General features: G+C 35.1%; 2 protein-coding genes and 1 long non-coding RNA gene across 3 annotated transcripts in view; all 3 read left to right on the top strand.

The window, feature by feature from the left end:
- The window catches only part of otogl (otogelin-like), a 60657-nt gene extending 53428 nt beyond the window's left edge, over positions 1-7229 (top strand). The window contains exons 54-57 of the mRNA XM_073815802.1: positions 1263-1382; positions 1462-1507; positions 6254-6333; positions 6458-7229. Of these exons, the coding sequence (XP_073671903.1) occupies positions 1263-1382; positions 1462-1507; positions 6254-6333; positions 6458-6658 (447 nt within the window). The 3' untranslated portion in view covers positions 6659-7229. The remainder of the gene's footprint in view (positions 1-1262; positions 1383-1461; positions 1508-6253; positions 6334-6457) is intronic.
- A 1073-nt stretch (positions 7230-8302) lies between these two features.
- LOC135774034 (uncharacterized) lies at positions 8303-11547 on the top strand. The gene is made up of 3 exons (XR_012337342.1): positions 8303-8425; positions 11182-11292; positions 11409-11547. It is a non-coding gene; the product is annotated as an uncharacterized lncRNA (long non-coding RNA).
- A 100-nt stretch (positions 11548-11647) lies between these two features.
- The window catches only part of ptprq (protein tyrosine phosphatase receptor type Q), a 59003-nt gene continuing 46383 nt past the window's right edge, over positions 11648-24267 (top strand). The window contains exons 1-13 of the mRNA XM_065257882.2: positions 11648-11888; positions 11985-12202; positions 15100-15280; positions 15806-16093; positions 16197-16481; positions 17019-17285; positions 17358-17618; positions 17717-17847; positions 19933-20062; positions 20554-20707; positions 20797-20903; positions 21347-21444; positions 24004-24166. Coding sequence (XP_065113954.1) covers positions 15196-15280; positions 15806-16093; positions 16197-16481; positions 17019-17285; positions 17358-17618; positions 17717-17847; positions 19933-20062; positions 20554-20707; positions 20797-20903; positions 21347-21444; positions 24004-24166 — 1969 coding nt within the window. The 5' untranslated portion in view covers positions 11648-11888; positions 11985-12202; positions 15100-15195. The remainder of the gene's footprint in view (positions 11889-11984; positions 12203-15099; positions 15281-15805; positions 16094-16196; positions 16482-17018; positions 17286-17357; positions 17619-17716; positions 17848-19932; positions 20063-20553; positions 20708-20796; positions 20904-21346; positions 21445-24003; positions 24167-24267) is intronic.

The raw sequence follows: 24267 nt of genomic DNA, 5'->3' as shown, positions 1-24267 counted from the left end.
TTTTCAGAATAGAGACCTGTCCTGTTTATGATGTAAGTTTAAACACTATTAACTACTAGTTATGTGCACACTAAGCAGAATTTCAGTAAATGCGGTTGTCAATACCTGCATTTTGCGGGAGTTAATTTGGTTGTAGAATGCGATTGTCAGTCCTGTAAATTACTGAACTGTGTGTGTACAGAACAGGATTAAGCATTGAAAGGTGAAGTGACAACCAAATTAATATGCAGTGGGTATGGGACCATACAGTAGTATTGCATCCCTCACATCTCAGAAGAGTTTTTAGTTTTATCAAATTAATGAAAGAAAGATCAACTGTACACTGCAAAAAAAATTTCAAGAAAACATTTTCTTAGTATTTTTGTCTTGTTTTCAGTAAAATATTCTTAAACTAAGATGCTTTTTCTTGATGAGTAAAATGACCCAAGAAACTAAGTCAAAAATAAAGCAAAGCAAAAAATCTGCCAATGGGGTAAGCAAAAAAATCTTAATCTTAAACACTAAATTCAAGAAAAAAATTGCTTACCCCATTGGCAAATTTTAATTTTTTTGCTTGTTTTATGCACAAAATCTATTAAATTTGATATTTTTGGTCTAAAAACTAGACTTATTTTCTTGGGTCGCTTTTCTCAACAAGAAAAAGCATATTCATTTAAAAAAATGTAGATATTTTTACTGAAAACAAGACAAAAATACTAAGAATTTTTTTTCTTGAAAATCATTTTTTGCAGTGTACTGCTATGTTCTGAAAAATGCAGAGCTCCTGGAGAATGCACAAAAAATTTTGATCCGTGATTGCCAGCAGTTTTACTTTCTGCCTGTGACTCGTGATCCAGTTGTTTGATGACTGGGCCCGCCCCATTTCAACTAAATCTAGCGTTAAACAAACACACTTGCACAACTTCATTGCTCCCCGGATAAACAAAATATATCCATTGTTCCCATAATGCTTGGTTCTTTGGGAAACTTACATTTCCTTCACACTTCTTCGGTGACATTGATGTCATGTTGGCCCTTGGTTGGTGTGTGCTTGTGCTATTTCGGATGAAAGTGCATTCGGCACAGAAATAACCCGTTGCACGTCTAAATGGTTCTTTGAATTGTTGCCATGTTTAGCATGAGAATCCAACTCTTTAACTGTGTTAATATGTAAAAATGCATAAAATACCATTAGACCCCTTTAAGTAATAAACTTTTTTAGTTTGCATTATGGTAAATAGTTTATACATGTTTAACCTTATAATGTTTTCTGTGTTTTACAGGCAGGTAGCTCGTGGGTATCTAACTGTACACGGTTTGACTGTTTAGAGACTGCAGTAGGTGCCGTCGTTTTGGCGTCTGGAGTCGTCTGCCCTCCGTTCAATGACACCGAGTGTATTCAGGTTTGGCTCATATTAATGTCACTTGTTGTGTGGTTGTGTGTTGTTTTTTCCTAACTAACCTCCGCTCTCTTTGTTTCAGAATGGAGGTGTAGTCCAGACATACGTGGACGGCTGCTGTAAGACGTGTAAGTTTGCGTGTTTGTGGCTGTTTGGGCTTTCTGGGAATGCTGGGTGCTGTTTGAAACGCAGGCAGTGCTGGGCTTTATTGGCTGCTGGTTAGATTCTCGCTGTTGTCCCTGGGGAAAAATGGCCTTCTATCTTCTTTACGTTTATAATGGTACCTATTTCAACTTCATGCACTGTTGAAACAACCTGATAGGTTTTTTTAGGATGATAAACAAAAAAGGCAAGTTTGCTATACGATTGCACTTTTTCTATACTTTGTCGCTGTATGATATTAACTTTCTCTCTTTGTCTTGTGTGGTTTGATTTATGCTATGGGATTGGTGTAATATTTGTAGTTCAACTGTGGCGTGCTGTAAATTTTGTGGCGTGCTGTTTTTGTATTTCTCATAAATCAAAGTAAAGGTTGTTGGAAGAAGTGCCCAAATCTGTTTTGAATAAACTTTTAGATAAGACCCGACAGTCTTGAATACACTACAGCATTGAGAGTCTCATCTGGCGTGTGTCTTCATGCAGTTCATTTCTCTTCAACAGTATGTTATGGGTCTGGGTGTCTTCATTCGCATGAGGGGGTGTTTGTGTGCACGTCGCATTGGTTTGGGGGCTCTTGGGTTTGTGCTGTTTGCTGGAGGCTGTCATCAGCTGAAACTGAGTTTATTAACTCGATATAACATGTACATTTGTGAACCTGCTCCTGTGTGTCTCTCAGGTGCTGGACTTGGTTTGTTGCCATTTTCCATTAGTCCAGTAACACCCACTGCTAGTACTAACTGTGATTCAGGTACTTACTCATCTACCGGTTATCTTTATCTCTCATTTCATTTGTATGAGTCTGAACATACTGTAGACATTTACAGTATCTCTTTTTAGTATTATTTGTTTTTGTCTTACATAACAGATTGAATATGTGAGTGAAACATTACCATATGGCCTATAAGTTAGCATAAAATGGAAAGTCTGTCAATATTTACTTGTCATTATCATGTTCTTTCAAGTTGCATTTTGTTATGGAGAAAGATTTTGACTAAGCTTCCTAAAGCACAGTTCATATAATCATGGCACCAAAACCACCATAAAAATAGTCTAAATTAGCTATTGGACACATCTCCTAAAACCATAAAGTAGCTGTAATATTTTTTTAGATGACTAACAATGACTATACAAAACATTTGCAGTTATATTTTTGGCAGACACATGTATCCAAAGCGACTTACTGTCAGAAATAAAGTTTAAAGCTGTTAGTGGGTCAGATCCCTTTAAAAAGATCCTAATATGTACCATTTAGATACAGATATTTACCTTTGTACGTAAAGGGTGCATATTAGTACCTCAAAGGTATTCATTTGGAAAGGCTCGCAGTGACAGTGACCAACCCTGTATCACGCTTTGCTGCGTGTATGCGTGAGCATGTCACGCTTTTCTGTTTATATCACTGTCACATATTGGTTACTCAACTTTTTGTTCTATTTTTAAACTGTTGTCGCTTCGGTTTAGGGTTAGATTTGGTGCTTGCGTTAGTATGTCACTTTAAGTATTGGTTTATACTATTTTTTTTTTTTTTAAGATACAAGACGTATTCTTTTCTATTTTCTAAACTTTAACCAATTGTCGCCTGACGTTCGGGTTGAGGTTTGTCATTTTATGTAAATCTAACCCTAAACCGAAGCGACAATGGTAAGAAATTAGGACAAAAAAGTTCAGTAACCAATACGTGACAGTGACACAAACAGAAAAGCATGATATGCTCACGCATAGACGTGGCAAAGCGTAACATTGTCACGCTGATCCATACGTGCCTATAGGTACATAATTTCGTGATACTTGGTTGCAGTGACATAATATGTATATACTGTATAAAGCATGGACGTAGTGTCCGTGACATCACCCGTAGGATTCTGTAGAGCATTTCTGAAGCCCAAAGTGTGTGGAGCCAGCTGTTGCCATCTTGGCCACGTGTCACTCCCAGATAACCAAAAATGGTCAAAGAGGCGATGTGGTTGGAGCAGAGGTGCCTGGTTGGTAAACCACGCCCACGTGGATTGACGGTAGTGATAGCAGGGTCTCCACCTGTCACTCAAGTGGCCACACCCCTAATTATGCAGAACTTTAATGCTTAATAATAGAATTGAAAGGGATGAGTTACAAAAAATTCACCCCCCATAATTAGCTACAGTATATAGACCAAACCACTTTTTGTAACAGGCTATAAACATATTTTTTCTGCTGTCAAGTTGGGCATTTTAATATGAGATTGACTCTCTTTTGGAGGCTGTATCCTCACACAGAACCATTATAAGACCTCAGAAGATTTATAATATACACACCAGCCATCTAGACAACATTTAGGATACTTTTTCTTTTAAATTTACTTTGGATTTGGAAGTTTGACATCCGTGGTCATTTTAAACTGGGAGCTGTATAAATGCGTACATTGACTATTTTCTGTTTTGTGTTTCACTGAAACAACATCTGGGTTTGGTGCAACATCAGAGGGAGTAAATAAAGGATTGTTATTTTTGGGTAACTGTTGCTTCAAAACACAACATAATAGTCCACACACACACAACACACACAACACACACACTGTGTGGTAAACCATCAGTACATTCCAAAGATTCATCAGCTCTCCCTCCCTCCATCTTAAAAACACAACTCTGGAGTTTTGATTCATTTTCTGTTGACAGACACCCATGATAAATCATTTAAACCTTTCCTCTGTATGACCTGCGCCTCCAGAAACTTGACGTCAAAGCAAATAATCAGCAAGTTATTGATGACACAAATGCATTGCCTTTTAAATTGTTAAATGCTATTATTATCATTGTTAAACAAAGTGTTTACTGTATGGATGTGTGTGTGTGTGTGTGTGTGTGTGTGTGTGTGTGTGTTCCACGTTTCCAGAAAAGAAATGTCAAAAAATACCTTAGTTTGCTACAAATCATGGGAATATTATTGTTTTATAAACATTTCTTACTGAACGTTACAAAGCACATTCTTCTTGAATGTTTAAAAATGATTTAAGTTTTAATAATGTTATAAGCAGGGTGCGATTTGCTGGGGGGGGGGTGATAATATAAAGACCTTAGGTCTTTATATCTCTGATTAATAATTTTTTTATCCCCCCATGATTAAAGATCATCCAATGGCCATATAAACGACCTAAAATAAAGATAATTTAATATAAGTAAAAACGCTGCCATGCAATATAGGGCAAACAACAGTTAAATCAGGAATGAAGTATTATTGTCAGCGCTTCTGCTCCTGTGACAGGTCACGATCCTTTTTTAATCCATGCCCGCACAAAGCACCCATAGTCTATTTTAGCGTGAAAACAGCCAAATAATAAATGAAAAGGATTCCAAGAAGCATATCAGCATATTTTACACCCTGGTATTTCTCAGGCATCCAATCACGCCCCTAGCAACACAAAATTCAAACAGTTATATCTTAAAATCTGAATGTCATGGCACAACAAATCCAACAAATATTACGGTTGAGAATGAGACGGCAGAAACTACTGTTGTTGATCGAGGGGAACTCGCAGGATGACACAGGAAAGCAAAAAAAAGAGGTCAAAAGTCCATCATCACAGACTATTTTCTTAGTCTGACGTCTTGTCTAAGTAGGCTTATATAGCTTATTTATTGTTATATTGAAAGTGCATTGCATTTTTTCTATTAAATATTAGCATTTTAAACAAGTGTTTTTGCATGTCTGGTGCAAAACGCACAGAAGTAATGCATTCTGGGATCTACAGATCAGGTTCTGTAATTATAAATAAAAGCTAGTCAGTGAGAGCTGTGTAGTAAAAGTAAACATCGCTCCACAACCACAAGAAGTGCTTTACACTGCAAAAAATTACTTACTTACTTACTTAGTATTTTTGTCTTGTTTTGAGTAGAAATATCTAGAAATTCTTAAATCAAGATGTATTTTCTTGATGAGCAAAATGCCTCACACTGCAAAAATGATGTTCAAGAAAAACAATTCTTAGTATTTTTGTCTTGTTTTCAGTACAAATAGCTAAAAATTCCTAAATGAAGATGTTTTTTTCTTAATGAGCAAAACAATGCAAGAAAATAAGTCTAGTTTTAAGACCAAAAACATCAAATTTGAGTGATTTTGTGCATAAAACAAGCAAAAAATCTGCCAATGGGGTAAGCAAAAAATCTTGATAATTTTTCTTCAACATTAAATTCAAGAAAAATTTGCTTACCCCATTGGCAGATTTTTTGCTAATTTTGTTGGGTCATTTTGCTCATCAAGAAAAAGCATCTTAATTTAAGAATTTTTGATATTTTACTGAAAACAAGACAAAAATACAAATTATTTTTCTTAAAAAATAATTTTTTGCAGTCTAAATAGTTTTTAGACAAAAAATATCACATTTAAGTATTTGTTCTTGAAAAAATCTAATAAAATCTGCCAATGGGATAAGAAAAAAATCTTGAAATAAGTTAACTTTTTTCTTAAACATTTAATAAACAAAAAATCTCACCCTGTTGGCAGATATTTTTGCATGTTTTAAGCACAAAATCACTTAAATTTGAATTTTTTGTCTAAAAACTATTTATGAGGCATTTTGCTCAATAAAAAAATACATCTTGATCTAAGAATTTCTAGATGTTTGTAATCAAAAAACAAGACAAAAATACTAAGCAAAAATGTCATTTTTTTGCAGTCTATTAAAATTATTACATTTCTATACTTTGTCAAGTCACATTGTTTTGCTGTGTATGTGTGTGTAGGCAAAGAAGACGGTAAGACCTGTAAGAGAGTCGCCATCAGGACCACCATCAGAAAAGATGACTGCAGAAGTAACGCACCTGTAAGTAAAAGAAAATACTGTTATTATTTCAATTAATATCAATTCTGTTTTATTATGTCACTATTGTATTGTAGTATTTGTATCGTCTGTAGTTGACATTGTCTCTTTTGTTTTTTCTCTTCAGGTGACTGTGTACTCATGTGATGGAAAATGTCCATCAGCCACCATCTTTAATTTCAACATTAACAGCCACGCTCGTTTCTGCAAATGCTGTCGTGAAAACGGCCTCCAGAATCGCATCATTCAGCTGTACTGTACTCGAAATGCCACGACAGTGGACTATTACTACCAGGAGCCAATGGACTGCACATGCCAGTGGAACTGACGATAGGATGATGAGATGAAATCTCTGCATAACTGTAAAACTACTAACACCATTGATGTATTTGTTTTGTCACTGATACCTATAATTTATATATATATCAATCAAACCTATTAAGCAAAAAATACGGTTATAAACACTGTTAAACTAGTGCACTGTTTAGAAGATGATAAATTATTTTAATGTCGAAAAAATTAAATGACACGGGGAATAGTATTATTAGTACCAATATGCCATAAACACTTCATTTATACAACTTAAGATATATTTAGATTGTGCTTTGTTTTAAACTTTATACTTTTTTACTATTTCTTTATCAGTTTGTTACATTATGGGACAACAGTTAACAAGCTTTCTTAAGTACAGTAGGACTTTGAGAAGTAAGATCATTTTTACTTTATTACTATTTTTGGCTGCGTACCTAAATCTATGGCATCTCAAAAACAATCAATCAAATTCAACACGATAAACTTGAATTCCCATTTTATAGCCATAATGCAACAAATATGTTTTAGCAGTAAATTTTCTCTAAATATGCTTTTCACCATTGCATTAGTTGAAGTATGAAGTTACATGTTCCTGTAATTGTTTTTTAATAAATAAATAAAATACAAAAACTTTGTTTCCAGCATGCACTTTGCAAAATAATTATGCTTGCTATGCTAAGTAATGCTTTTTTGTACTAGTTAATGTACTGTAATCACTTCATTGTTCAGTTAATCAATTATAGGTGATTGAATTTATTTCACAGTGATTTTGCAATTATTTCACAGTAAATTTAAGCTTCAGTCTAAAATAAAATAAAATAAAAATTTGATTAAAACATTATTCAATGTCCAGTTGATCTGGATGTCATGTCAGCAGTTATTTTATTAACCAAGTCGCCCCACGCATGACGTGATTACAACCTGCTGAGTTATGTTTACTTTCAAGATGGGTAATTAAACTGTTAATGAAGTTCATATCCTCCCTTTGTCATTCTGCTGAATCAGAATTTAAGAACAGATAACAGCTGAAGTTCTTGGCAGTATAATATTGTATGTGTTTAAGCAAAACTAAGCACTATTTTAAAAAATAGCATGAAACATTTTGGTAAATTGTATTGCATTATTGTTTATCAGGTCTTTATTGAAAGTACACACAAATAGATGTAATGTCATAGGGAATTCAAACTTTAATTTATATTTATTTATTTTAAAATACAAGAACTGTTAAGAACTTTAATTATAAAGTGGTTGATTTAATGCATGTAGGAGCATGTACAGTGTTTGTTTGTGTTGCACTGTGGGAATTTTTTGCACTTGTTTTTTTTTTACTAAGTAATGCAACTCCTACATCTGCCTCTGTTGTCTAGACACGCTGCTATTATGCCACCAAAACCAGAAAAATATGGCTAGAATAGATTTTGGAAAAACTCCTGCAGAACAAAACTGATCCGACTAAATGAAACTTGCAGAAGTTGTGGTTAAATCAGGGCAGAGCTTTGAGACGTTGGCACGGGTATGTTGAGTGACAGTGGAGGTGTGTCCTATGGAATGTACTGTGGGGTGTTTTTATGAAAGTTAAACTCTCATGACCGTAGAGGCTGGATTAGGATGCTCCAGAGGTTTGCCAAAACTTTTCTTTTTTCCTGTTTTAGTGTGGATTATTTAGAAGTCCTCAGTGCTTTACTTTAAGGTTTTGGCATCTTCTGCAAATTCTGGGATTATGGGATGGCGCTCCACAGGCAAAGTTTTTACCTTGTTTTGGCAACTCCTGCACATTTGTCAGGTAATAATTCAATCTTAAAAACAATTCATTGTATTTTATACATCATCATCATCATCATCATCAATTAACTAAAATTTTTTGTTTCTGCTTTAAATTACTGTATAGAAAAAAAGATAAAAGCATTGTTATAGGCCACTGGTTCTCAAATTGGGGGCCATGAGGTGGTGTCAGTGGAGGCCCCAGTTTTATGTCATTTGTGACCTTGCCTGTAAAAACCATGCTAATGTCTCAAAATCAAAGTTTAATTTCAACCATTAATTTCACTATGATTTTAATTTTTGACATGATCTTACTAAGTTAATATTAAAGATATCAAGATTATATTTTTACAGATTGTTCTTTACATTATGTAGGATGAATTTACACAAGGCTGGGTCACTTTTTATAAATATTGAGTAAGGAATAATTGACGACGGGCTGTTGAATTATAAGAAAATAATGCACATTGTTTTCAAATAAGTCAAAGGACCGGAGTCAATTATTCCGCTTATACGACGGTTACCACCAAAAATATGCTCTGGTGCCTATTTTTAAGACATTTTAAAGGTTAGGTGTGTGGTTATTGAAAAATAATCAACACCCACCAACATTTCTCAACCAATCAGAATAAAGCATCAACAGCCCTGTGGTATAATGTATATTAATTAAAATTTCCTGGTCATTTTATAAATTATTAGTAATTCACATTTAATAAATTATATGAAAATATATTTTTATACTTCAAAATTTAAAAACTTGTTCCGCTTCTTTATACAGTATGGCATTGCAGATGATGTAAGGTGGGTTGCGATGGCTTATAAATATTGGCCTAGTTTATTTGTAGGCTACTATTGTTAATTTTCAAATTTTCTTAATTTTTTAATATTAATTATAACAAAAATGTACCCTACAGTTTAATGTAATATAAGATAACCTTGACCAATATAATGATCACAACCCTCCAATCAACCTTTACATCCCTGAGGAAAAATTTGCGCGCGCATGTGTGGACAATATTTCAGGACGTTGTTTCGTAAATAGTGACGTCATCTAAAGCGAAACTGGCAACACTAAATAATTATGATGGATTAAAAAGTCTTCTATCTTTGTTTTTAAATATCCCTCAGAAGAATGCACAATGCAGAAGTGGGATATGAAAATGGTGTTTTCATGTTGACTTTTAACAATTTAAAACTATGGCAAGCCGTTTTGACTTTTATTCATTCTCATGATATGATTTCTTAATAACAACTATTTAATTTTCACTAGTAAAAATTTTAATTCTTGATATCAGAAAATGGATTTCTAGTAACAATTGCAATTCTTGATATCAACCATTGTATTTTCAATAGTTAAATGTCACAATAGGCCACCATTAAAATTCAATTAATGAGATCAAGAATTATATTTCTGAAATTGGAATTTTATATATCAGAAATAAAAAATTTTACTAGTACCTTTATTTTTGATGTCAATAATGTGAATGATATCAAGTATTCAGTTAGTATTAGTTGTCAATGGCGGCAGGTGACTTCTTTTTCAAAGGTGCGTGATTTGAAGCTCGTCACAACATGTATTTAGCCCGTCATGTGTGTGGCTCGTTGTTTCATATTTTGAATCCGTGCCCTTTGGAAGAGAAGTCACTGGCTGCCACTGGCTGAAATGTTAAATCTCGATGTTAATAATTTGATTGTCACTAGCGTCAATGTTAATTTCTGTTATCATGAATGTGAGTGTTTCTTGTAAGAAAGCCATTTTAGATATCTGACATTAGATAACAGAAATTAACATTGTCACTACAATCAAATGATTAAAATCAAGAATTAACATTTCAACTAGTAACAATTCAATTATTGATATCAAGAAGTTACATTTTTTACTAGTAACAATATATTTCTTGATATCAACAATTGAATTTGAATGGTGGCCTATGGTGATGTTTAATTAGTGAAAATATATTTGTTTATAACAAGAATTTGTACAGACCCCCTAAGGGGACATGGAGCAAAAATTTAATAAAGTTTTGTTTCGCGTGCACACATGAAACTATAGCATGTGCACGTGAAACTATTGCTTACCCACGTGAAACTTTCGTGTGCGCATGTGAAACTATCGCGTGCGCACGTGAAACTATCGCGTTTAGTTTCGCATGCGCATGTGAAACTATCGTGTGCGCACGTGAAAGCGAAAGTTTCATGTGCGCACGCAAAACTAAACTTTATTTAATTTTTGATCCATATCCCCTTAGGGGCTCCGTACAAATTCTTGTTAATTCTTGATATTAATAATTTGATTGTCACTAGTGACAATGTTAATTTCTGTTATCTAATGTCAGGTAGTTTCATGTGTGCACGCAAAAGTTTCATGTGAGCACGCAAAACTAAACGTTGGATTTTTTTTTCAAAAAAATTCTGCACATGAAGGTTTTGTGTGAGCACATGTAAGTTTCACGTGAGTACTCCAATATCACCCTAGGGCAGGGGTGTCCACTCCTGCTCCTGGAGGACCGGTGTCTCTGCAGAGTTTTATTCCAACCCTAATCAAACACACCTGATCCAGCTAATCAAGGTCTTACTAGGCAGACTAGATACTTTGAGGCAGGTGTGTTGAGGGAAGTTTTAGCTAAACTCTGCAGGACACAGGCCCTCCAGGACCGACTTTGGACACCCCTGCCTTAGGGGCTCGGTAAATTTGAGTTTTTACTAGTAGTTTTTTTTTTATATCAGAATAACAATTGTTTCTAGATGAAATCACACAGATGTTTCTTTGCTGTCCAGGCTTTTAGTTCTCAATGTCCCAGAAGTCCATCCTCTGTCTACGGCCAGGTGAAGTTTCAGTCTTCTCATTCTCAGGCAGCAAATTTTTACACACTTTCATTGGGAAACAAGGTGAGAAGTGCACACACACGCACGCACGCACGCACGCACACACAGACACACAAACCTTCTCACATTCATAAAATGATGGATGTACTGACAGCAGATCATCTCCTCCTGTATTTCAGATACTGAACACCACCACAGTGTGTGAAGATATGAATGAGTGTGTGTTGAGTTTCAGAGCACCGCAAGTCTCCAAGAAGCTGAATTTTACCCTTCGATCCTACAATCACACAGAACTACTGGACGTTAACACTTTTCAACTTGGTAACTACACAAATACCCACATACAAGTACATTTAAGCCCTTGCTATACTTCAGTAGTATACTTTTGTTTCTTCTCTTGATAGTTCCTCTTCTCAGCTCCTCTGTGAGTGTGAACGTCTCGTCAACATCTGCAGTTTTTGGCTGGACATTACATGATGGAAATACTTTGCATATTTGTTTGGATGAACGGTGTTGGGACCTGTCGCAGTTTCATTCGCTCCTCCAGGTGACAGGGTTACAACCTGGGCGTCTTTACAATGTTAGTTTAGAAAAGACAATACTCATCCCTCATCGCCAAATTACTGTTACACAAAGCCTACGGCTGGCCATAAAAACAGGTACACCACTGAGGTATACAGGAGCACAAAGGGATTTACAATCTTATTATGCTAGTTATGCTAGTGCTGGTTAATTAAGCAACCTTTGTATTGTAGGTCAGTGTCCAGCAGGTTGGCTTGCCGTGGAGTGGAGCTGTTACAAGGTAAATCCAGGGTTCCTGTCATGGGATGCAGCCCAGCGAGCTTGTGAAAGATCAGAGACGTCCACACACCTGGCCAACATAAAGACAGATGCAGAGTTTCAATACATCACAAACTTTCTGCAGTTCTATAGTCATCTTCTTCTGTTGTGGACGGCTTTGAATGACCAACAGGTAGCACACACTGACACACACAGAAGGGTACACACATAACACTCAGGGTATGTTTGTGATGGTATACTATCTACTATTTTTAATCCTTTAACTGCCACAGCAAGAAAAGGCATTTGAAAATGTTTCCATATGTCGCTAGTTAATACATTCAATGTATTTTTTTTCAACACATCCCATCATTTGTTAAATATCTGCCTCTACCAAATGGTTGATATGTCACTTAAAGGAATTCATACACATACTATGCACTGTAAAAAAATTCCGTAGAAATTACAATGTTATTGCAGCTGGGTTGCCGGTAATTTACCGTCGATTTACATTTGTGTAATTTACTGGCAAGAATTTGTTCAAAGTTCCATCAATTTTAAATATTTACAAGTATTTGTCTTTACAGAATAAAACTATACAATAACAGCCTCATGCAAAGCATTCTGGGAACCAGAAGTCATCATCAACCTTTTTCAGTTTTTTGCTTCAGATTTTGTTTCCCAGAATGTTTTGCTTGATGCTGTTTTTTTAGTTTTACTCTATAAAGACAAAGACTTGGAAATGTTTAATGTTCATTTAACTTTGAACAAAATGTTGCCAGTTAAAAACATAAATTTAAATCTACGGTAAATTACCGGCAACCCAGCTGCAATTTCTACGGAATTTTTTTACAGAGTGGAAATCAGAAAATATGAACTACACTGTAAAAAAATTCCGTAGAAATTACAATGTTGCAGCTGGGTTGCCGGTAATTTACCGTAGATTTAAATTTATGTTATTTACTGGCAAGAGTTTGTTCAAAGTTAAATACATTTTAAATATTAACAAGTCTTTATCTTTACAGAATAAAACTATACAATAACAGCCTCATGCAAAGCATTCTGGGAACCAGAAATCATCATCAACCTTTTTTGTTTTTTTGCTTCAGATTTTGTTTCCCAGAATGTTTTGCTTGATGCTGTTTTTTTAGTTTTACTCTGTAAAGACAAAGACTTGTAAATGTTTAATGTTCATTTAACTTTGAACAAAATGTTGCCAGTAAACATAAATTTAAATCTACGGCAAATTACCGGCAACCCAGCTGCAATTTCTACGGATTTTTTTTACAGTGTATAATACTTATTTTTTTAGGTTTTTTATATTAAATCTTCTTTATTTATTGAAGTTAAAATATTAAAATATTCCAGGTTTTCAATTTAACACAGTAAATGAAATGTTTTCTTGTTTTCTAACAATAAAAATAACTAAAAGTAACAAAAAAAAGATATTACATTCTTTTTGCATTCAAAACCTAAAATAAAAGAAGGCAAAAGATGGCTAATGGCATTTTAGTTTAATTTATGATTCAAACACACTGCCAAGTGTGGTAGTGCAACAGGATCCCCCCCCCCTCTTTTTTTTTTTTGTAAACCAGCAATGTTGTGTAGAGTAAGCCTAAGCCAACATAGAAACAATCCTTCAAACAATATAAAACATCATTTAAGAAGTAGTTTTTGATTAATTAATAAGTAATTAGGATTTCCATACATTAATTATATGAATTCATCATATTTATATATAAAATATTCAGAAGTGGCAAAAAATACATCCTTAAAAAATGATCTTAATATATTCAATAAAAAATAACAATATCTGTATCATATTCATAACTGTGAATGATCATAAATTAATATTTTTCAGCAAATAGTACATTCTGATTGCAGAAATGGATGATCTGAAAACATAACCTTAGCTTTTCTACATTTACCATAAAGTGACAAATCAACCGTTTGGTTGAGCATGTTTTTGAAAATTATTAAAAACATACACAAGTTTTTTTCATGGTACCAAGTAACATAATTTTGTAAAGTTAGGGCTCTTACAGTGTAATATGTCAAAAAAAAAAAAAATGCTTTTCTTGAAAATTTCAACAAAAACAGATTTTTTTCTCTCTGACATCCATATAACAAGATGTGTTGTGACAAGTGCTGTTGATTGACACAATGACATCTAGTGTATTTTTTGGGAATAACATATCTCAACCAAATAGTAGAGATGACTCAATCAGCTTGGGTTAAGTTAGGTACTCCTCTCAATAAAATAAAAATGTGACTCAAAATGTGCTCAACCATTTGGTCAAGCAGGCAGAGACAGTAGTAAGCAATATGTATGATATTCACAGTATGCAAATAAAATGACTTTTGCAAAAAGACGTAAAATTCAACATCATGCAGTTTGTTTGACTTTCCTCTTGAGATTAATTCACCATAAACAATATCATCATTTGTAAGTTCGCTAACGAATAAATTTAAAATCTTTTGTGTTAAAGGGGACATTACACAAGACTTTTTAAAGATGTTAAATAAATATTTGGTGTCCCCAGAGTACATATGTGAAATTTTATCTCAAAATACACCATAAATAATTTCTTATAGCATGTTGAAATTGCCACTTTGTAGTTTGAGCAAAAATGTGCCGTTTTGGGTGGAATTTGGGTTAAATGCAAATGAGCTGATGAAATACAAACACTGATCACCATAATGGTGGTTTGTTGAAATTTTGAAATTGAAACTCAATTGTGCTGTGAATTGTTTTCTCTCTCTCTCTCTTTCTCTCTGCATTATGGGGCAGTATCATAATAATAAGATCCCCTTCTCACATCAGAAGGGGAGCCAAATTTCAGTGACCTTTTTTACATGCTTGCAGAGAATGGTTTACCAAAACTTAGTTACTGAGTTGATCTTGTTCACATTTTCTAGGTTGATAGAAGCACTATGTACCCAATTATAGCACTTAAACATGAAAAAAGTCAGATTTTCATGATATGTGCCCTTTATACATTTCATTATTTGATCTCAAACTGATGTAAAATGATCAATTAAAAACTATGTATGGCAGACTTTTGCAGTTCACTGTTAATGTTTTCACAGACGGAGGGCGATCGCCGCTGGTCTGATGGCTCTGCCTACAGTTTGGGTATTGATGTGACATCAGCACTCGCAGCCAATCAAACAGGTTGTTTTGCAATGCAGAAGAATGCCGCTGGACCAGGATATTTCTTTACAGCTTTCCCATGTTATTTGCTGCTCCCCTACATATGTCAAGTTGACTGTGAGTAACTAGATAAACATTCTTTGTTACTGGAACAAGGTTATTATAAAACAATAAATGCTGTCTTTTTTAGGGTAGATTTGGATTAAGTGCACAAGTGTTTGGTTTGGATGACAAAAATGTTTTTTTTAGCTTACATTTTTTTTAAAATAGAAACAAATAGACCCCAAAAGACATATGGTATGAGCTTTAAAATGAATTTGAATAGCTCAGCTAAAAAAAAATAGTTTGAGATCATATCAAATTTTTTTAGTTTTGATTTAAGACCTCTTGGCAAATTTGTGCACAACATTGTTAAGATGTTTTCTTCATAGTTGCAAAAAGCCAGAATACAACCTTTGCTTGCATTTGCTCTCATTGCTGCCTAGGAAAAAGATTTGTAATTTTACATTTATTATATTTTTTTACCAATGAGAGTTTACAGGCTGTTTTACATCTATGTTTGGACATAAGAAACATATGCATCAACACAGTAACAGTATAAATATTTCCACTTTTCCAATTGTTTCTGTGTGTTTGTGTCAGTATTGCAGAACAGCAGTGTTCGTCTGTATCTGGAGAGTGTATGTGAGACAGAAGCCGTGTTTGTCTGGTTTAATGAATCTCAGCTGGATTTACCCGATGGTTCTTTGCTGATTCTGCACTCAGAAGATGAGTTGATGGACCAATCTGTGCCACAAATAATCACAAACACCCGAGACAGAGTGAGAGTTGAAGGTCTGTTTCCAGGTCACGTCTATCATTTCTCTTTAAATCTAAAACACCCCAGTGGGGCATCTCAGACGCTTGGACCCGTTCTCATCACCAATACAAGTGAGTATCTCAGTGTCACACTAAACACGGACAAATTCACCCAAACATTTAGATCATGTCACCTTTTTAAAAGATGTTTTAACCCTTTAATATTGTTTTGCAGAACCAAATCCTCCCCAGCACATTACAGTAACAGCTGTCACATCCAATCAGATTTCAGTATCGTGGGCTGCCCCAGATTCTACCCAGAATGCTTTGTTTGAGAAATATATTGCGCGCTGGGTGGATGTAGCCTCCGGTAGAGGCCGTTCGGTTGAGTTAGACAAGATGAATCTGAGCGCTGTGATTGGTGGGTTGAAGGCCTGTCAGACGTATAGGATTACGGTGGTGTCAGTCACTGCTCAAGGTGTGGAGAGCTCTGAGAGTGCGACGCTGACTGTCACCACAGGTACATGATTTGTGGCACGCTTAGTTCAATTCAATTCAACTCAATTTTATTCATGTAGCGCTTTTCACAACTGGTAATTGTTTCAAAGCAGCTTTACATTAATAGAAGCAGGGGAAAAAAAATGACAAACAGCATCAGTAGCAAAATACAGTGGCTATGAATAAACTTTACAAGCGAGCATGTTAATGATGTAACGTATATATATGTTTGTCTCATTGTCCTCGGGATCGAGACAGGGACAGACAAACAAAATCCTATTAGTGTAGGGGTCGATCGCATGTAATGCGAGTGTCTCACAGTGTTGTGGTTTAACATCTGGTCGGTTCCAGACAGGCTAGCTATTGCGGCATAAGTATATTACCCAATATACTGTAGTACATATAGTGTTAACATAAATGTCCATTGCATCACATTATTACCTTGTAGCTAGATGTATAATTATTTACAATGTTTTTGTAGCTCAGCATTGTATGAACATGGCAAAGATCATGGGTATAAGTCAATTTGGATATATACGGTATCATCTGTCTATTTTAGCGGTCAGTCCTCCACGCACGATCTCGGTTGAGGCTGTTGGTCTGGACAACATGACCGTGTGTTGGTGGCCTTCGCTGGATGAAGAAGTGAAAGAATATTACATCCATCTCCGCTCACAAACCAAACGAGCCCAGACTAGAGAATTATGGGTAAATGGCTCCTGCATCTCTCTAACCATGCTCATACCAGGTGGTACCTATGAAGTGGGCGTGGCTGCAAAGAGGGGCGGGAACATGAGCGCAGAGATCACCGTGCAACAGACACTAAGTACATTTTCTTTCTGCTTGTCTCTTTTTCACTTTCTTTCTCCACATGTAACATTTGTAATGTTTGTGTCAGAACCTGACAGCGTCCAGATAGCCGTCCCGTTGGCAGTCGGCACACACTCCCTGGAGCTTTTTGTGCAGATGCCCAGGAACAGCATTTATGATGGCATCACTGTTACATATGGGAGCAGTCTTCTTCAGAGGCCAGTGTCTGAAGATAGCATTAAAGTGTTGGTGGACAACTTAAATCCAGGAGCGCAATATGAATTCCATGTGTTTGTGACCAGCAGTGATATAAGAAGTGAAGGTTTTGCTTTGCCACCTGTCAGAACCTGTGAGAAAACATTTTCTAAACTTTTAGAAAATGTTTTTTTAAACTATATATATATATATATATATGCTAAATGAATCATTGTAATTGTATTTGTACAGGTTTGGCTCCTCCCACACATGTGCGTGCTGGTGTTGTGACTGACAGCTCCATAGAGTTGCTTTGGGACAGAGCTGCGGGTGACGTCCATCAGTATGAGGCGCTGTGTTTGAACTGCGCTGATACGGTCGTGGTATGAATCTGTGTTTGTTAGTATACATCTTGTACATAGAGTACGGCAGGGATGATGTATTTTTGTAGTCTAACATGGAAGTTAGCGGGACACTAGCTCCCTCGCAAAAAAGTCCATTCATTTTTCTTATAGACTTTTGGATTATCACAAAAAAATTAACTCTGTGTTTAACAAAAGTTAACTCTTTCCCCGCCATTGACGAGTTATCTCGAGGAGAAAACATTTGCATAAAAAACATGTTTGTGATGAATTTTTATGTTAATCTGTAATACTGCGATTATGCACTAGATGGCTTACTTACCCAATTTATAGAAAAACTAAAGCAAAACGTTATTTACTCATTTTAAACTTTAAAATTTTAATGTGTATGTTTTAAAAATCGTTCTGAATCAGATCTCTAAAAAAAATTCCTTCACAAAAATGCAATTATTTCAGCTTTTTGCTAAAAATTAAAAATGAAAGAAAAATACCCATATTTGAAAGTTTATTATAGCAGAGAAAAAACATAGATAGGATGAAACTTTGTTTCTCGTTTTGTTTGTTTGTTTATTGTTTGTTTGAAAGCAGATTGTCTGTTCTTTCATTTGATAGATTTGTATGTTTATATATTTTTAGAAGAAAAATTTCCTGGAAGGCATTTTGTGAAACTTTGTGAAAATCACAAAAAATGTTTGCGGGCAACTAAAAAAAAATAAACGCTGGCAGGGAATGAATTAAAGACACTTACACGTTTATCTTAACAGATGAATGCAAATTTTGCACATAGATGCATTTACTAAAAATATAAAAAAGTTAAGAGTTGTGTTCATCTATGAATATTAACTTGAATTTTTGTGTTAAAAAATTCTTATTTTTGCGATAATCCAAAAGTCTATGGAAAAAATGAATGGGCTTTTTTGTGAGGAAAAACTTCATTGTTGGCCTAAAAAAATGTGTCATTTATGTGGCACTTTATATCTGATTGGTTTTTTATTTTAGTAATTGTTAGAATCTAATTCTAAGCAGGTCTAGGAGTATGAGATTTTCTTTTAAGTTCGGTACTTAGGTTGTTAGGTGAGGATCTGAGGTGAGCAGCAGAGAAATCTGATATCAGAGGACCATGAAAGACACTGACACCGAGATGCAGTTTCAATCATAGATCAAATTTTATTAGACATCCTTCACATTATATAGGATGCAAAAAGGAAACGTTAGTCACCTGAATACAGTCTGGCACATTTCTCGTGATCAAAACATTGACGAATCCGTCTAGCCAATAATCGTATGATTAATTAAGACAGCTTTGTGTTCAACCTACATAAGGGGAAGTGATACTAAAAACAGGGAAGTAGGGTCTGACACATACTCCCAAAATATCATCCTTGCCCCGACCACAATTAACCAAAGGATATTTTCCAAACATAGCAAATGTAAGATCATTAATCACTGGGGAAAACTTTAACTGAACAGGCCAGAAAACAAACAGTGTGTTATACAATAGAAAAACCAGACACATAGCATTTCTATAATATGCATTGTATATATTTAACCTTTAAGACAGGATGAGCTTGTCATCAAAATATATGATTAGAGAAGATGCCACTATGAAAAGGATTATCAAAACCATGTGAACATATAATGCGAATTAAACAGGATATATAGATATATATTTGGTTTGCTTACAAGTTAACTAGTGGGTGTGGGAAAGGTACATCTTTTAGATTCTTACAGTAATCTTTTAAATGCAAGCATCAAATGTGTAAAATATACCTTGCCAAATAACACAACGTCCTGGTTTCACATACAATGCTTATTTAAACCAGCACTAGGCCTCAGTTAAATTAAATCATGTTTAAGCATCTTTTATAATCATGCCTTAGAAAAAGATGTAAGTGGTCCATATCTTGAGACAAATCAATAACACTTATATATGTTAAGATCTGTCAGTGCAAGTTATTTTCAGTTGAGACGACTCAAACATGCAAATTAGTCTAGGACTAGCCTTAAACCTTGTCTGTAAACCCAGGGGTATGTAATGTGTACATCAAATATATGTATAGATATAACTTCAAATAATTTGTTGATTTGTTTACTGTGTGTGTGTAGGTACAGAAGGTTGGGGATACCAGAGCAATATTTAAAGATATAATCGCTGGAAAACTCTGTAACTGTTCAGTCCGGACAGAGAAGGAGTTTTTCAGAGACAGTCCAGCAGTGATGACTGCGATCAGAGCCGGTACACATCCACTCAGATGCATTAATCCTTACAAATGCTTTACATTATATACAATATGTGTGTTCCTGGGATTGAACCCACAACCTTTTACTCTGATAATGCAATCCTCTACAAGTCAAGCTACAGTAACATATTCATTTTTATATATTACTGTACATTCATATTGTGCTTTCCTGTAGGTCCCCATATTTTATGACCAAATAATTTCTTTATTATAAAACTTTTTTATATTGAGAGAATACTTGCAACCAATGAAATGCTTAAATTTAAAATATTACTGTGTATTATGTGTAATGCCAAGGTCATGATCCCAGTGAACACAATTACTAGGAAATGTACTGAATGCACTGTAAGTCATTTTGGATAAAAGCATCTTTTAAATGCTTTGTATTTAATGTTAATTTATAGTATTAAGTTTTTCTCAACCATGTCACCCTGTTATCAGTGTCAACATAAATGAGTCTTTACATGCCACATGTGTCTGTCTGTAGCTCCCAGTTCAGTCACTTTGCTCCCGGTGGAAAGGTCATCGGCATCCCTGACCGTGCGCTGGAGGGCCGGCCGGGGGGTTTGTGACTCATTCATCCTGTCCATCAGAAACTCAACCTTTATCCTGCACACCAATCTGAGCGTGTCCGATGAAGGGTACTGAATTGCATTTAAATCTGTCATCCACCCTGATCTTCTATTCTTTCTTTTTTTAAGAATTAAAAGTCAATTTTCTCTGTATTTAGAACGTATCACCTTGAAAACCTGTTACCTGGAGGTGTGTATGTGATTGAAGTGAGCAGCGTTAGTGGAGACAGACGAAGTTTACCTGCAACGACAACTGTTGTCACATGTGAGTCGAGCACACACACACAAATAGAAATACATAAACACATACACATGCAAATACACAAAATCAACACAGAGCATAAGAGCAGATGAGACAATAGTTGAATTCGGCTATACTGACCTCTGCTGGACAGAGAAAGTCATAGCATGCTGTTGCTTGCTTCTCTTCATCTCATTGTAGTGAAATTTACATGCAATTTTGTCTTAAGATTTGGCCATGTCTCTATAACACAATATTTAGACAGATGAATGTCATATACACACATGGGCTCTTTTGATTTGGGATATTGATTTAAACATATATATTTAGAAATAATGCTAGCTGGTACAAGCTTTGCAGCATGCTCACCTATGATCTCAAAATAATAATATAAGAATAACAATGATAGTTTAATTTTAAAATAAAATAAATTAATCATGTTTCCTTTGTTTTTTTTATACATTTAGTTCCAGAACCTCCTGGTGACATCATTTTCGTTGAACAGGAAATGAACAGCATGTATGTCATATGGCCACGCCCACCAGGCAGAGTGGATGGGTACAGGGTAGGATAACACTTTGATCATCCAATCAGTATTGAGATCCATCTCTGGTAATTGCATTTGAATGTTTTAATTTTACACTTCCAGTAACTTAAAAGTTTACACTTTCGTACAGAAGTTGCAATAAGCAGTTACTGTGTAAGTGTGTATGTACAGACTGTAGTGTGTGTGTGTGTAGACTTGTCGTTGAGCTTTGGCACACCTGTTAAAACTTTCATATGGACCGTCTCTTCTGAAATGTAGCCTAGCAACCTCTCGCATACTCGGGTTTCTACCTTTCTCATAATACATGAGGGCAAATTCTTCATTGTACCTCACACAAACAGAGAGAGAGAGAGAGAGAGAGAGAGAGAGAGAGAGAGAGAGAGAGAGATGAAGTGAATCTATAATGTAAATTATGTAAAGTGTTAATAAAATGTGTAACCTCTTAGAGGGGCCATTTCAGAAGACTTTTTTAAGATGTAAAATAAATATTTGGTGTCCCCAGAGTACGTATGTAAAGTTTTAGCTCAAAATACCATATAGATAATTTATTATAAAATGTTAAAATCGACCCTTTGTAGGTGTGAACAAAAAAATGCTGTTGTTGGGTGTGTCCTTTAAAATGCAAATGAGCTGATTTCTGCACTAAGTGGCAGTGACGTGTGGTTGGATAGTGCAGATTAAGGGGCGGTAATATAATTTATAATAAGATCCCCTTCTGAAAAAGTCAGATTTTCATAATATGTCCCCTTTAAAAGTATTCACTCCAGTTATGTCTGATCCCACAACCATAATCACTGGGCTACCAGCATAGTTTATATTTTGTTTTAAACTATATGCTTTAGTTATGTTTTAGCTTAACATATGTGACCCTGGACCACAAAACCACTCATAAGTTGGTACTCTGAAAAAAAATGATTCATTCAATTTAATCAATTTTTTAAGGTAAGTGGTCGCAATCAATTTATTTAAGAAAAATTAGAAAAACAAAACAAAAAACTTTTGTTTAAATGAAGCTTAAATAAATTGATTGTGACCACTTACCTTAAAAAATTGAGTAAATTGAATGAATCATTTTTTTCAGTGTATAATAGCCAACAATACATTGTGTGTTAAAATAATAGATTTTTTTAATACCATATATTTTGTAAACAACTTTTAAATGCAATTTTATTAATATTTAGTTTTTTTTGGAACTTCAGATTCCAAATTTTTTAATATTTTCAGACGAATATTATCCTATCCTAATAAACTATACATCAATGGAAATAATTTATTTATGCAGCTTTCAGATGATCTATAAATGACTTTTATGACTTTTGTGGTCTATGGTCACATGGATGACTTTTACAAAACATGCTTGGAATGATTTCCACTCCAAATTAATGTAAATGTTCTTCAAAAATGATTTGAAGAAGTAATTTTAGGAGCTTTGTTTTAATGACTATCGGGCAGTGGCAGCCGGTGACTTCTCTTCCGAGGGGCGTGAATTGAAAATATGTGTTTGGCACGTCATGTTAAACATGTGCATCATGCATCATGTCAAAATACGTGAATGCTGCACACGCATCGAAAGGGTTTATGATAAAAGAGACGCTCACAAAATACTCAACTCTGAGATTAAGCGAGTATCTGGGAAACTCAAGCATCTCTTTTATCATAAACCCTTTGAAGTGTCTGCAGCAGGTTTGTATTTTGACATGACACATGTTGCACATAGGTTCACATAGGGTGACCATACGTGCCATTCTTCCCGGACGCGTCCTGGCCAGGATTTTGGTGCGTCTTCCAGAAGTCCTATTTGTGGACTGCATACGCCATTCAGTTAAAAACATAAGACATACAATTGTAGTTTCATTCTTACCTTAAAATGTAACAGTTGCTTTACTTTAATAATAATAATAATCCTCTATGACGTGTGCGGTCGACCAGTACGACTTCCGGAAGACGAACCCGAAATCCTGGCCAGGACACGTCCGGGAAGAATGGCAAGTATGGTCACCCTACAGTATGTGAACCTATGTGCATCATGTGTCATGTCAAAATACGTGCCTGGTGCACACGTGTCAAAAGGATTAATGATGAAAGAGACGCTCACAACGTACTCTGAAGAACACTGAGATTAAGCGAGTATCTGGGAAACCCAAGGGTCTCTTTTATCATAAACCCTTTGAAGTGTCTGCAGCAGGTTCGTATTTTGACATGACACATGATGCACATAGGTTCACATGACGTGCCGCACACATATTTTGACATGAAAAACACACACATGATGGGTTCCATACATGTTTTGACAAGCTTCGCATCATGCGTCCTTGAAAAATAAGTCACCGGCTGCCACTGCCATTTTAAACCCTGAGTTCACTGTTTTGCATTGATTTCATAAATACATTCAGTTATAAAAATCTATAAAAACTTTTTTTGGGCCAGGTCCTACAATAGGGACCTAAACTTGTTTCTTTGAGATTTATGTTATTTTATGAAGCCATGTTATTTCTGTTTCTTGCTTTTTTCCTCTATTAATGCATTGTTGCATTTCTCAAATCCCATCTTCTGTTTCTTTCTTTTGAACCCCTTTAGTTTCAGTATGGGCCTGCAGGTGAACCTCTCCGACATCTGACTGATCTCCATGACAACAGTGTCAGGATTCATGGCTTAACACCAGGAAGTGATTATAGGTTTGAGATCCAGTCCTTCCTAGGGTCAGATTTCAGCCAGACCACATCCAAAAACTTCTCGACTCGTAAGAATATCTGTTTAAATAACCACGCTTGAGCCCTAAACTATGTTTTAGTAATGTATTTTACTGATGTGGTATCATATAGTACCATGATAAACACCATG

Source organism: Paramisgurnus dabryanus, chromosome 9 (genome assembly GCF_030506205.2).
Source record: "Paramisgurnus dabryanus chromosome 9, PD_genome_1.1, whole genome shotgun sequence".
Lineage (NCBI taxonomy): Eukaryota > Metazoa > Chordata > Actinopteri > Cypriniformes > Cobitidae > Paramisgurnus > Paramisgurnus dabryanus.
This window is presented reverse-complemented; position numbering and strand designations above follow the sequence as displayed.